Consider the following 13,990-nt stretch of genomic DNA (forward strand, 5'->3'; position numbering starts at 1 on the left):
TGGAAAGCTGAAGGAGCTTTAAGAGGTTATTTGATTTAGTCCTCTGCCTTTACAGCAGCAAATTATTCTCTCTGCCCCATAGGTAGAGTAGTTAAGGTCCAGAAGGTTTAAATGATTTACCCAAGGTGTATAACTAGTTAAGTGTCAGAACAAAAAAAGCTAGACCTCAGGTCTGTTTACCACAGAGCCCATCGTACACATGTGGCCTTTTCTGAAATTAGGATAACTAGGTAAGTGATCTTTCTTCTGTTTTTCTTCCTCTGTAGGTTTTTTGCCCTGACATCCCTTCGTCTTGTGTTTTTACTTGCATTTGGCTTGATGATCATTGTGTGTATTGATCAATGGAAGAACAAAATCTGGCCTGAAATAAAAGGTGAGTTTGGTAGCATTTAGAACAATCTGAACTGAAGATGGCCTTTCCTATAATTTGTACCTTTAGTATTAGGGGTTTATGAGGAGGTGTATGGAGCTGGGGACTGTCTTTCGAAGTCTGAATCATTTGCTTTAGGAGGCACTTGAAGGGCTTGTGCCCCAATTATGGTTCCTTAGAGCTGGGTTCTGCCCTTTCCATTGTTACTAAGCACAGGAAATCTGTACTCACCACCTGAGCTATTTTTGCCAACATAATGGCCTGAGGAATAAGTAGTCCTCAAATGAAAAATAATAATTATCGTTATTGGACACTGCATCTTTATTGAGGCAGTACTAATTTACCTCTCAGGAATTTCTTTTAAATTGCTCATTTGCAAAACACTAGGCTAGGCAATTGTGACTTACAGAAAGTACCATGATGGCCGGGCACAGGGCTAACGCCTGTAATCCCTGCACTTTGGGAGTCCGAGGCGGGTGGATCACCTGAGGTCAGGAGTTTGAGCCCAGCCTGGCCAACATGATGAAACCCCGTCTACTAAAAATACAAAAAATTAGCTGGGCATGGTGGCGCACACCTGTAATCTCAGCTACTAAGGAGGCTGAGGCAGGAGAATCACTTGAACCCAGGAGGTGGAGGTTGCAGTGAGCCGAGATCGTGCCACTGCACTCTAGCCTCGGTGACAAGAGCAAAACTCAGTCTCAAAAAAAAAAAAAAAAAAACAAAGAAAGTACCATGACATGTGGTGTCTTTTTAAAAAGCTAATGCATACACAAACAAATGAAAAATTAAGTGACAATTATAGACCAGTACCACAGATGTCACAGTGCAGTATGTGATTGGTATACTTACCATATATTTTTTCCCTAGCCTGAGAGTGGAACAAAGCAAAAGATTTGAACAGATCGAGAAAAAAGTCTGTTTCTGGAGAGTCCAGTGGCTTGATTAGTCTGAGGAACCAGAAGTTGCAAAGCATTTCCTGACATCAGAGAATTGACCATATGGCCAGGATGAAGGTTCATTAAAGGGAGTGCTAGGAAATAAAACTGAAAGTATGTTGGTATTAGGTTTTTTATTTGTTTCTTTTCTTTTCTTTTGAGATGGAGTCTCACTCTGTTGGCCAGGCTGGAGTGCAGTGGCATGATCTTGGCTCACTGCAACCTCTGCCTCCCAGGTTCAAGTGATCCTCCTGCCTCAGCCCTGCTAGTAGCTGGGATTACAGGCACGCGCCACCATGCCTGGCTAATTTTTGTATTTTTGGTAGAGACGGGGTTTCACCATGTTGGCCAGGCTGGTCTTGAACTTCTGACCTCAGGTGATCCACCCGCCTCGGCCTCCCAAAGTGCTGGGATCACAGGCATGAGGCACCGTGCCTGGCCCATTCTTTTTTTTTTGAGACAGAGTCTTGGTCTGTCACCCAGGCTGGAGTGCAGTGGTGCAATCATGGCTCACTGTAGCCTCAACCTTCCGGGCTCAAGCAATTCTCCCACCTTAGCCACCTGAGCAGCTGGGACTATAGCCACTTGCCACCATGTCCAGCTAATTTTTGTATTTTTTCTATAGACGGGGTTTTGCCATGTTGCCCAGGCTGGTCTCAAACTCCTGGACTCAAGTGATTCACTCACCTCAGCCTCCGAAAGTGCTGGATTACAGGTGTGAGCCACTGCACCCAGCCGACTTTTTTATTTTTATTTTTGGTTTATTTATTTTTTATTTTTGAGACGGAGTTTCGCTCTTGTTGCCCAGGCTGGAATGCAATGGCACAATCTCAGCTCACCACAACCTCTACTTCCTGGGTTCAAGCAATTCTCCTGCCTCAGCCTCCCGAGTAGGTGTGATTACAGGCATGCATCACCACGCCCGACTAATTTTGTATTTTTAATAGAGTTGGGGTTTCTCCATGTTGGTCAGGCTGGTCTTGAACTCCCAACCTCAGATGATCTGCCTGCCTCTGCTTCCCAAAGTACTGGGATTACAGACGTGAGCCACCGTGCCCAGCCCTATTCTTATTTTTTAACAAACTAGGTCTCACTGTGTTGTCCAGGTTTTAGAGTACAGTGGCGTGATCATAGCTCACTGCAACCTCAAATCCCTGGGCTTAAGTGATCCTCCCACCTCAGTCTCCCAATTAGCTGGGACTACAGGTGCATACCACCACACCCAGCTAAGTAAAAAAAAAATTTTTTTGAGAGAGTCTCGCTTTGTTGCTCGGGCTGGAGTGCAGTGGCGCGATCTTGGCTCGCCGCAACCTCTGCCTCCCAGGTTCAGATGATTCTCCTGCCTCAGTCTCCTGAGTAGCTGGGACGACAGGCGTGCACCACTATGCCCAGCTAATTTTTTTGGTATTTTTAGTTGAAATGGGGTTTCACCATGTTGGCCAGGCTGGTCTCGGACTCCTGACCCCAAGTGATCCGCCTGCCTTGGCCTTCCAAAGTGCTGGGATTACAGGCGTGGGCCACCACGCCCAGCCGATAATAAAGATTAGTTTAGTAGCATTTTTAGGACCACATGGAAGGAGGAAAAGTGGAACAGGGTGACCTGTTAGGAGACTGTGGCAGTGTCTTTGTGAGAAGTAGTCAGAGAGACCTCAGTGAATACAAATGATGGATGGCTTGGGGAGCTGTGAAGAAGGAAGATCAAGACATAAATAGTTGGGCCCAGGTGCAGTGGATCATGCCTGTGATCTCAGCACTTTGGGAGGCCAGGGCAGGAGAATTGCTTGAGCCAAGGAGTTTGAGACCAGCCTGGACAACATGGTGAAACCTTGGCTCTACAAAAAATAAAAAAATTAGCCAGGTATGGTGGTGTGCACCCGTGGTCCCCAGCTACTTGGGAGGCTGAAGTGGGAAGATCCCTTGAGCCCTGGAGGTTGAGGCTGCAGTGAGCCGTGATTGCACCACTGTACTCTAGCCAAGACAACAGGGCGACACCTGTCTCAAAAAATAATTATTATTATATATGTATAATAAAAGACATAAGTGGATGAGGGTTAAAGCTAAGAGAGTGGCAGAATGGCATTACTCTTAGCAGGCAAAGGCAGACAGGAAAGTTGGTTTGAAGGGGTGAGAGAGGAAAACTGATGTAGATTTTAGACATGTTAATTTTGAAGTGTTGGCAAGATATTCAAACCAGAGTATACAGGTTTTAAATACATGCCCATCATATTTTATAGAGACTTCAAGGAATCGTGTAGTTCATCTGCCTATCTAATGGCTGGTGAATATCAAAAGACTTATACATCATTCAGGTAGATAATGGGTCTCCCCCCCCCTTTTTTTTTTTTTTTTTTTTTGATTAGAGACAGGATCTCACTGTGTTGCCCAGGATGGACTTGAACTCCTGGGCTCAAGTGATCCTCCTGCCTCAGCCCCCCAAGAAGACAGAACTATAAGTGAGCATGACTACACCTAGCTCTGGGTCTCTTTTTAAAGAGAACAGGCAGGCTGGGTGTGGTGGCTCACACCTGTAATTCCAGCACTTTTGGGAGGCTGTGGCGGGTGGATCACCTGAAGTCAGGAGTTCAAGACCAGCCTGGCCAACATAGCAAAAACCTGTCTCTACTAAAAACCCAAAAATAGCCGGGCGTGGTGGCAGGTGCCTGTAATCCCAGCTACTTGGGAGGCTGAGGCAGGAGAATTGCTTGAACACCAGAGGTGGAGGTTGTATTGAGCCAACATCATGCTACTGCACTCCAGCCTGGGTGACAGAGTGAGAGTCTGTCTCAGAAAAATAAAGAGAACAGGCAGATTTCGGCTGGGTGCGTTAGCTCACGCCTGTAATCCCAGCACTTTGGGAGGTGGAGGAGTTCGAGAGCAGCCTGGCCAACATGGTGAAACCCCATCTCTAATAAAAATACAAAAATTAGCCAGGTGTGGTGGCATGCGCCTGTAGTCCCAGTTACTTGGGAGGCTGAGTGAGCTGACATCACGCCACTGCACTCCAGCCTGGGCTACAGAGCAAGACCCTGTCTCCAAAAAAAAAAAAAAGATTAGCCAGGCATTGTGGCGGGCACCTGTAGTCCCAGCTACTCAGGAGGCTGAGGCAGAAGAATGGGAGACGGAGCTTGCAGTGAGCCAAGATCGTGCCACTGCACTCCAGGCTGGGCGACAGAGCGAGACTCTGTCTCAAAAAAAAATAAAAGAACAGGCGGATTTCTAGGGTTGGAGTTGTTACAACGTACCTTGTGTAGCCTGGCACAGATTGATGTGTATGGGCATCCCAGACACACTCAAGGGGTGAGAGGGACCATTTTTCTTGTACACCTTGGCTTTCAGCTGAGGTCATTAGAAAGGGGCTCAAATAGTCCATTTGGACCTTCCTTCCTTCTCCTCGAAAAATGAGTAGGCATAAGTGATTATTCCCTTGTCTGCAGCTCCCTAACTGGCAGTATAACACAGTGTCTCCTTTTTTATCGGCTATTACTGTTTTCTTTTCCCCAACCTATTAAAACTTGAGCTGTCAGACCAACAGCCTAACATTTTCATGTTTAGTTTTCCCTACCAACTAATGCTGGTGTTTGTTTTAATATTGTAGTGCCAAGACCCGACGCATTAGACAATGAGAGGTATGGAACACTAATTAAATCCCTTTTTGTTGCTCTGATTCATTCTCTTGTAATATTCTGGTTACATGTTGTTAACCCCATGTTCTGGACACACAGTGTAAGCTGAGAACCTAGGCTCTTCCAAATGATCATTTTAACACATCCTAAAGTTCAGGCAGCAATATGTTGAGATGGCCTGTGTCCTCTGATCTTTACAAGAGAAGTTTCTGAAAAAGAAGCATTACAGTGCCCCATAACCTGACATGCCAGGGAATCAGCTGCATTATTCAGTCCCAGTGAGAAAACTTAAAGGCAGCTAACTTCATTTGTCTCCTGGCTTTTATACGAGGTCATTTAGTGTTTTCTGTGACCTCTGGCTATTTAAAATTCCCGGTCAGAAAACACATTGGTTCCTGGCATCAGCAAGTCAAAGCCAAAGATTCCTCTTGTGTCTTACAGCTCCTGCTTTCATTTCTCAGTTCATCCACTCCATTTGTTTGATCCAAGGAATTTTCTCTGCTATGGTTTATTTTGGTTTTGCTTTATTTATTTTCTCTCTGAGGGGCACATCCACCATTTCCTCCCCCTTAGCAGCAGTGGTGTCAGTCAGACTGTGCTCACTTTTATCCCTAGATTGCAGTCACAGGGAATTGCAATGGTCTGAGTGCAAGGAAGAAAACATTTCTAAGCACAAAGGGCCTTGAAGCTGGGGGCAGGTTTACACACGTGGATTGGGCTGCTTGCTCATAGGGTGGAGTTGTCAGAACAAGTTTGTCCTTGTACCTAAATTCAGGTTTCAACCTGGTGAGCCAAGAAGAAAGTCATGCTTCACCTCCAAAGCACCTGGGCCTAGTCACTCCCCAAACCCCATTTAAAACCGGAAGCACTGGCTGCCTATACAGCAAGATGGGGGGACCCTCAACATCCTCCTTTCACAGCTCCCCCTTCTCTCTCCCATAGCTGGGGCTTTGTGCACCCTCGGTTGCTCAGCGTGCCCGAGCTCTGCCACCATGTAGCTGAAGTCTGGGTTAGTGGGACCATTTTCATAAGGAATGTTTTGCTTTTCAAAAAGCAAAACCCAGGCAAGGTAAGACTCTTCCCTTTTTCACTTTCATCTCTGGCCTCTCAGTTCAGTTCATGCTAAACTGAAACAGCTCCTTTACTACATGTCTTCATTCAAGAAAGTAAAGACTATGATGTTTATAGAGACAAAAGGAAGCTATAGGAAAGGCCTTCTGACCAGCCATTAGGACTAAGACAGGAGCTTGGTGACTGCTCATTTGGTGTGGTTGCCACTTAGATGAGGCCGTTTTCTTGCTTCAAGATGGGAAAGAAAGCTTTCTTGTGTATGTTCCATGTCATATTAAATATGTGATAGGTTGTTGTGTTTTTTGGGTTTTGTGTGTGTGTTTCTGTTGACTTAAAAAACCACCACCAACATTGATTTCAGAGAGAATTTTTGGCTAAGTCCTATTCAAACCAATTTCTTGGCATGAAAGGTGCAGCCCTATGGGGTTAGCCATATAAAAGGAGTTTGAATAGAAGGGGACATGCTCCTTTTCTTCCCAAACAGAATCACCATTGGATGCAACAGTGGCTACACGTCCATGCTTGACTTACAGAGTCTTTCGATCATATCTCTACCCTAACCCTCCACACCCACCCCAGTCCCCTGCCATGTGGCAGAAACTTAATACTCTTTCTTGATTCCCCAGTTCTGCTTGCTGAGCTGTGGGATACTGACCTTTTTGGCTGTCTTGGGCCGCTACGTCCCTGGGCTTCTGCTGTCCTACTTGATGCGTAAGTATGACATATACCTCCCCTATGAAGTGTACCCTGCTCATAGCTTTCCAACTATGGCTAACTCTAGGTCTGGGGAGAGGACTTTGATATTTCAGTTCTCTAGGATATGACCTTTGCATATTTTCATGACCTGTTTAGTGTCATGAAAATATCCTTCTTAACTTTAGCAGGCTCTCCACATACACAGTTCATTTCTTACCAAGTCAGAAATTGATGAGGGTCCACTAACATATATTGTTTGTATTACCAACTATAAAGGACTGCCTGTCCCTGTTTAAGGAGGAATTTTTAGAGCCAGGGTATTGTCAGCAGAACATAACTCTTAGGGGTTTCTCTACTCAGTTCTATTTATGCCAGAGTACTTTTTTCCCACTTGGAGCATAGTTTTGTAAATTTAGTTACTTCCTGTTGGCATGTACTCAGCTTGCTTGGGGCTGGAAGAACTAAGTACTTATGCCTGTGGCTTTTGTATATCAAAACCTCGCATGATTTGTGTAATTTTTAGGCATTGTTACCATTTATGGCTCAGTGACACTCATTGCCAGGTTCTGCCCTTGGCCTGTCAGCAGCATACTGTGCTGTGCACAGCCCTGCACTAGGCTCTGTGGGTGGCTATAGAAGTCCCTGCCCTCAAAAACTCCTTCATGTGTAGGGGAGACTGGTGAAGATGACCGGCAGACTTGGGCAGATCTGTTCCACACTTTGTGTCCAAGCCCTAAGGACCAATAGCAGCGCTACAGTTGGGAATGTTTTTTGCAGCCCCTTCTCCATTTTGTCACTGTTTCCCATGCCTCCTCACAGTTGTCACTGTCATGATGTGGCCCCTTGCTGTGTACCACCGACTGTGGGATCGAGCATATGTGCGGCTGAAGCCAGCTCTGCAGCGGCTGGACTTCAGTGTCCGTGGCTACATGATGTCCAAGCAGAGAGAGAGACAATGTAAGTGTCATGGTGTCATTCCTTCCACTTAGGCAATTTGGGGCGAAAAGGAGAAGCCCATAGGTCTGACATACTGGGTGGGTCCTCAAAAGTGGAAGTGGGGGGTAGTTGGTGGGGGTGAGGATTGGTAGGTAAAAATGATACTCTGTTCTAGGGAAACCTGTGCAGGCTTGCCAGTTTTTATCATTTGGAATTCCAGGCTCCCGTTTTAAACCTATCTGATAAAAGCTCTTTCAAGTTGGATAAAAGCTAGACAGTAAAGATAAATTCCTAGTATTTGTTCTTTTTTTTTTTTTTTTTTTTTTTTTTTTGAGACAGGGTCTCATTCTGTTGCCCAGGCTGGAGTGCAGTGGCATGATCATGGCTCACTGCAGCCTCGACCTCCAGGCTCAAGTGATCATTCTACCTCAGCCCCGCCAAACCCTTCAGTAGCTGGGACTACAGGCATGTGTCACCACATCTGGCTGATTTTTAAATTTTTTTGTAGAGATGGGGTCTCATGTTGCCCAGGCTGATCCTGAACTCCTGGGCTCAAGCGATCCTCCTGCCTTGGCGTTCCAAAGTGTTGGGATTACAGATGTGAGCCACCACGCTGAGCCCACAGCAGATCCTTTCAACTCCTAAGCCTGGTCTCTCTTCACTAGTAAAAGCTGCCTCCCAAAGGTGATTAAAAACTGCTACCTTAGAGGTTGTAAGTGTACCAGCCTGAGATCCATGCAACACATTAACGATGTTAGTACAAACTTTTCCCTCCCTTGTGTGGTCTTGTCAGGTTTTGTGTTTTATGAAGGCCTGGCCTTCAAAGAGCCCTGCACTTGGTCATCAAGGCCCAAGTCCCCTTGGGGCAGCCAGTTGAATAATACCAGTCCTCAAAAGTCTGATTTAACAAGGTGTGCATCTCCTTTTGCCCTCTCTCTGATCATGTCCACTTAACACCTTGACATTAGGTCTGCCTTTAGCCATCCAGAGAGTTGTTGACAAAGCCTGGTATTTGATCATCTGACCAGAATAGAAATGTGTGCCAGGCTGGGCGCAGTGGCTCACGCTTGTAATCCCAGCACTTTTGGAGGCTGAGGTGGGTGGATCACCTTAGGTCAGGAGTTCGAGACCAGCTTGACCAATATGATGAAACCCCGTCTCTACTAAAAATACAAATATTAGCGGGGTGTGGTGGTGAGCACCTGTAATCCCAGCCACTCAGGAGGCTGAGACAGGAGAATCGCTTGAATCCAAGAGGCAAAGGTTGCAGTGAGCCTAGATCACGCCATTGCACTCCAGCTTGGGCAACAAGAGCAAAACTCCATCTCAAAAAAAAAAAAAAAAAAAGCAAAAAGAAATATGTAGGGCCTGGTGGAGAGGATGTTGGAAGCTGAGATATTTTCTCCTGTGTTATCAACTCACCCTGCATTTAGGCTCAGCAGCTCAACCTTCTGTTATTATTATGTAGGCTTAGAGCCAGATTCAGAGAGGCTCTTTGTTTTGTGTTCTGATTTTATGCCTTTAAAGTCCAAAGGGGATTTTACGCTGGTGGGAGGGTATCAAGCAAGGCTTTGTGCTCTTCCCACAGTACGCCGCAGAGCTCTCCACCCAGAACGAGCCATGGACAACCACAGTGACAGCGAAGAGGAGCTTGCTGCCTTCTGTCCTCAGGTATCTTAAGTGTGGGAGCTGCTTCGCTGTCCAGTTTTCTTCAGCTCCCTTTTAACCATCTGACAGCTCACACTTAGGCCATAACCAGGTTTGAGGCCTTAGACTCCCCTTGTTCCCAAGACCAGTAACAAGGAGAGAAGTGAGACTTTGTTCCTAGATCTCAATTTTTTTTTTTTATCATATCATTCCTCTAATCAACCTAGATCTCAATTAGAGCCTGATGCCCAGCACCGCTCTTCCATATCTCTTTTTACCCTACCATTATGGAAGAACTTCTGGAGCTGGTACAATCATCTTTTAAACAGCCCAGTTCACCCTTGGGTCTGTGCAGTATGTGTATCCTCCTACCACTTTGAAAAGTTATCTCTGGGTCAATTATTTTCCTTAAAGTAAGTGGGTAATTGACTCCCCCAAGACTGCTTTTCTTCCTGTGCTTAAGAGGTTATGAATGAGTGTTTTCTTTGGGAGAGCAGCCTAAAACGGGTCAAGATTTTTTTGTTGTTGTTACTTTCACATGTATTGATTAAAAAAAAAGGGGAGAAGGGGGAGTTTTCAACGTGAAGTTACCATCTATCCCTGATTACATTGATGGTCTTCGGATAACTAATGCTAGCTGATCAGTAAAGCTGTACCTGGTGACTACACCTGGTTCCTGATGGCATTATCTCACGTTTGTTGGTCTTTTCTTTTCCTAAGCTGGACGATTCTACTGTTGCCAGGGAATTGGCCATCACAGACTCTGAGCACTCAGACGCTGAAGTCTCCTGTACAGACAATGGCACATTCAATCTTTCAAGGGGCCAAACACCTCTAACAGAAGGCTCTGAAGGTGAGGGCAGCCTTTGACCTCAGTTAATAATGGCTCTGACTGTTGCCTCTTAGCTTCCCTGAACAGAGGGGATACTGGTGCTTGCTCCTCTCCTGTTTTCTGAGCTGTGGATCAGGTGGCAGAGCAGCCTGAGGGCTGTGGCTACAGCCAGGATGGCACTGCTGCCCTTCTTGAAGACTTTAGTCCCTTAGTAGCCTCAGGCACTAGCCTCACAGGGGACATAGAAGAAGAGAGGGGGAATTGTGTAGAGATAACAGCCATCTATAAGTGGAGGGGAAAGTTACACCAGTCCCATGGGTTTATTTCACCCTGAGAAAGCCAGGGTGGGAAAAATCTGGTCATGTGGGGGGCTGGGGCACAGGAGAGCCAGGTAGGTGCCATGACTCAGACACTTCTGTATTCTACCAGACCTAGATGGTCACAGTGATCCAGAGGAATCCTTTGCCAGAGACCTTCCAGACTTCCCTTCCATTAATGTGGATCCTGCTGGCCTGGATGACGAGGACGACACTAGCATTGGCATGCCCAGCTTGATGTACCATTCCCCGCCAGGGGCTGAGGAGCCCCAGGCCCCACCTGCCAGCCGGGACGAGGCTGCGCTGCCGGAGCTCCTGCTTGGTGCTCTCCCTGTAGGATCCAACCTCACCAGCAACCTTGCCAGCCTGGTCTCCCAGGGTATGATTCAGCTGGCCTTGTCAGGGGCCTCCCAACCAGGCCCTTCTGGAGCACCTGCCCACAGAGCAACGAGAGGCTTCCTGCGGTCCCCCAGTTCAGACCTGGACACTGATGCTGAGGGGGATGACTTTGAACTTCTGGACCAGTCGGAGCTGAATCAGCTGGACCCTGCCAGTTCTAGGAGCCACTGAGGCAGAGACTCCTTTTAGGAGTCACTGTGGCTTAGGTTTTTTCCTCCCCATCCCACTTAAGGTGATGGGGCAAGGGAAGAACTCGGCTCCCCTCCCCTGAATTATATTTGTATGCTGGGTGGCCTGGCTGATGCTCAGAGACCTGCTTAGAGAGGACACTTACTCCCCTCCCACCAGCTGGATGCCCATTTCTGAGCTCAGTCACTGAAGTGAGAGTGTGCTCCCCCAAGGGAGGCTTCTCTCCATCAGGATGGTACTTTGGGGGAACAAAATAGTCAGGGATATTGGTTCCCCTTTCAGGAGGTGCTGCTGTTTGCTTTTAGGTATGAGTGCTCGGGCCCTCACTGAAAGAGCCCATGCCTGCCTTCCTCCTTTCATCGCCTCTCTAGAGCCCCCAAAGTCAGGCAGCAGCTGGAGTAGTTACGTTGTCATCATCTTTTTTTTGAGACAGTTTCGCTCTGTTGCCCAGGCTGGAGTGCAGTGGTGTGATCTTGGCTTACTGTAACCTCTGCCTCCCAGGTTGAAGAGGTAGGTTCTCCTGCCTCAGCCTCCTGAGTAGTGGGATTATAGGTGCCCGCCACTATGCCTGGCTAATTTTTCTTTTGGTATTTTTAGTAGAAATGGGGTTTCACCATGTTGGCCAGGCTGGTCTCAAACTCCTGACCTCAAGTGATCCACCTGCCTTGGCCTCCCAGAGTGCTGGGATTAGTCGTCATCTTTTGTTAAACCAGGATTTGATTTTTTTTTTTTTTTTTTTTTGAGACAGAGTCTTGCTCTTTTGTCCAGGCTGGAGTGCAGTGGCATGATCTCAGCTCACTGCAACCTCCGCCTGCTGGGTCAAGCGATTCTCCTACCTCAGCCTCCTCAGTAGCTGAGATTACAGGCATGCACCACCATGCCCGGCTAATTTGTTTGTGTTTTTATTAGAGATGGGGTTTCACCATGTTGGCCAGGCTGGTCTACAACTCCTGACCGCAAATGATCAGCCCACCTCAGCCACCCAAAGTGTTGGGATTACAGGTGTGAGCCACTGTGCCCAGTGTGATTTTTTTTTTTTTTTTTAAAAGCAAAGTTGTCCTTTGGTTTTGCAGAACAGGCCTGCTCTCTCTCCTCTAGCCCATCATTTCTTGGGGCCTGAACCCCAGTGCTCCAAAGTATTACTTGTGAAATTTAAAAAATGTGAATATGATGTGGGGATGGGCCTCCTCTACATTACCTTGGCCCAGGGGTATCAGCTGGCTGGGAGGATTAGTGAGCACCTCTGTATTTTGAGGTCTGAGTCTTCTGGAGCTGTGTAGTTAATCTTCGGTTTCTGATAACCCCTGGGTCCATCTGGCCATCAGCCTCAGCAGTGAGCAAAGCAATACCATACTAATTTATATGTTCCTGTTCCTTCCTCTGCTTCTCCTTTGGAGAAGCAATAATTCCATGGGGGATGATACAGTAGCACTTTACAAATGGCTCCATGTCATTCATCCCAGGGGCCGTAATCTCTTGTACCACCTATTCTTACTTCCTGTTCAGCTCCTTTACAGCTTTTATTTTCAACTGCTTCCCAACTTGGTGGGGCCTCCTTTAAGGATGAGGCAATAGTAAGAATGTGGCTGTAATCAGCAGAGACCCCTCTGAGGGGTATCTGTTCTGCAGCCCCTAGTAAAATCATGTGAGACAGAAACCTAAACGTGGTAATTGATTCTAAACCTGTGCCAGTCTATAGCCTCTGTCTCCCCAATCAGAGCTCAAGCCAAACTCTTCTGTCCTCTTTCCTTCTGCATTAACCCTTTGCTGATCCTCAGGGGCCACTCCCCCAACACCCCTGTACTTGGGTGAGGGATGTTGGACAGAGCTTGTTTTCATGTACTGCAGGTGGGGGTGTGCTGACATGTTTGCTCTTGGTTGATGGAGAAGGTACAGAGGCCAGGGAGTGAAAATGGTTGACAGTGAGAAGGGGGAAGAGTTCGGTGTCTCATAGTCACTCATAGTGGGGTGGTCAGGGGGTAATGGCATCTCCCCACTTTAGGCTTCTCAAACACTTTGGACACCTCTCTTCTCAAGTTCAGATGTCTTACAGGTGAGCTCTGATATGGAAAGACAGGAGGTGTGGGGAAGGAGGGGGATTTCATGTGTTTGCATGAGTGTGCGCTTCAGGCCTTGGGAGTTGGCAAGAGGGAGGGAAGGAAGGAGAGCCACATCTTCGGAAGGTGTTTCTTGTACCTGGGGGATCCTGCTCTGAATCTCCATAGTCTCCACTGTGAACTGAGGGGAGGGGAGGGGTGTGCTGGGGAATAAATCTTGTATGAGAACAATCTTTAAGAGACTGATGCTGAATGGTGTCCTACCCTTGATAGGTCTTCTCTTGTAAATCTGAGTTCTGATTAATTTGAAGTGATAGCCTTAAAAGAGGAAGCCCAGGTATGAGGGACCCACCAGCCCACCCCTATTTTTCCTTCGTGATGGCCAGAACATCACCATAGTATGAGGCTACTTTCCTTCTTGTGAGAGCCCCACCATCAGCATAACTGGCACTCTTCGCTAGTATTTAGCCTGTATTTCCTTCATTTCTAATTCTTTTTTTCTTTTTCTTTTTTTTTTTTTTTTTTTTTTTTTTTGAGACGGAGTCTTGGTCTGTCACCAAGGCTGGAGTGCAGTGGTGCCATCTCCTCTCACTGCAAGCTCCGCCTCCCGAGTTCACGCCATTCTCCTGCCTCAGCCTCCCGAGTAGCTGGGACTACAGGCGCCTGCCACTACGCCCGGCTAATTTTTTGTATTTTTAGTAGAGATGGGGTTTCACAGTGTTAGCCAGGATGGTCTCGATCTCCTGACCTCGTGACCCGCCTTGGCCTCCCAAAGTGCTGGGATTACAGGCGTGAGCCACCGCGCTCGGCCCCTTCATTTCTTGTTCTTTCTATTAATTCTTAATATTGTCTCCTAAACGTGCAGAGACAAGCACACGTTTTAAAGGCTAAGGAGGTTGTAGGTAGCAGAAGGCT

General features: G+C 47.0%; 1 protein-coding gene across 2 annotated transcripts in view; it reads left to right on the forward strand.

The window, feature by feature from the left end:
- The window catches only part of RETREG3 (reticulophagy regulator family member 3), a 30,650-nt gene extending 17,340 nt beyond the window's left edge, over positions 1-13,310 (forward strand). Inside the window, exons 2-9 of one of the 2 annotated variants that reach the window (XM_003279471.4) lie at positions 267-373; positions 4,904-4,934; positions 5,874-6,000; positions 6,629-6,713; positions 7,518-7,655; positions 9,223-9,305; positions 10,002-10,134; positions 10,543-13,310. In XM_003279471.4, the coding sequence (XP_003279519.1) occupies positions 267-373; positions 4,904-4,934; positions 5,874-6,000; positions 6,629-6,713; positions 7,518-7,655; positions 9,223-9,305; positions 10,002-10,134; positions 10,543-11,000 (1,162 nt within the window). In that variant the 3' untranslated portion in view covers positions 11,001-13,310. The remainder of the gene's footprint in view (positions 1-266; positions 374-4,903; positions 4,935-5,873; positions 6,001-6,628; positions 6,714-7,517; positions 7,656-9,222; positions 9,306-10,001; positions 10,135-10,542) is intronic. The other variant, XM_030808274.1, reaches the window with a different exon arrangement.
- The last annotated feature ends 680 nt before the right edge of the window (positions 13,311-13,990 follow it).

This window comes from Nomascus leucogenys, unplaced genomic scaffold (assembly GCF_006542625.1).
Source record: "Nomascus leucogenys isolate Asia unplaced genomic scaffold, Asia_NLE_v1 Super-Scaffold_285, whole genome shotgun sequence".
Taxonomy (NCBI): domain Eukaryota; kingdom Metazoa; phylum Chordata; class Mammalia; order Primates; family Hylobatidae; genus Nomascus; species Nomascus leucogenys.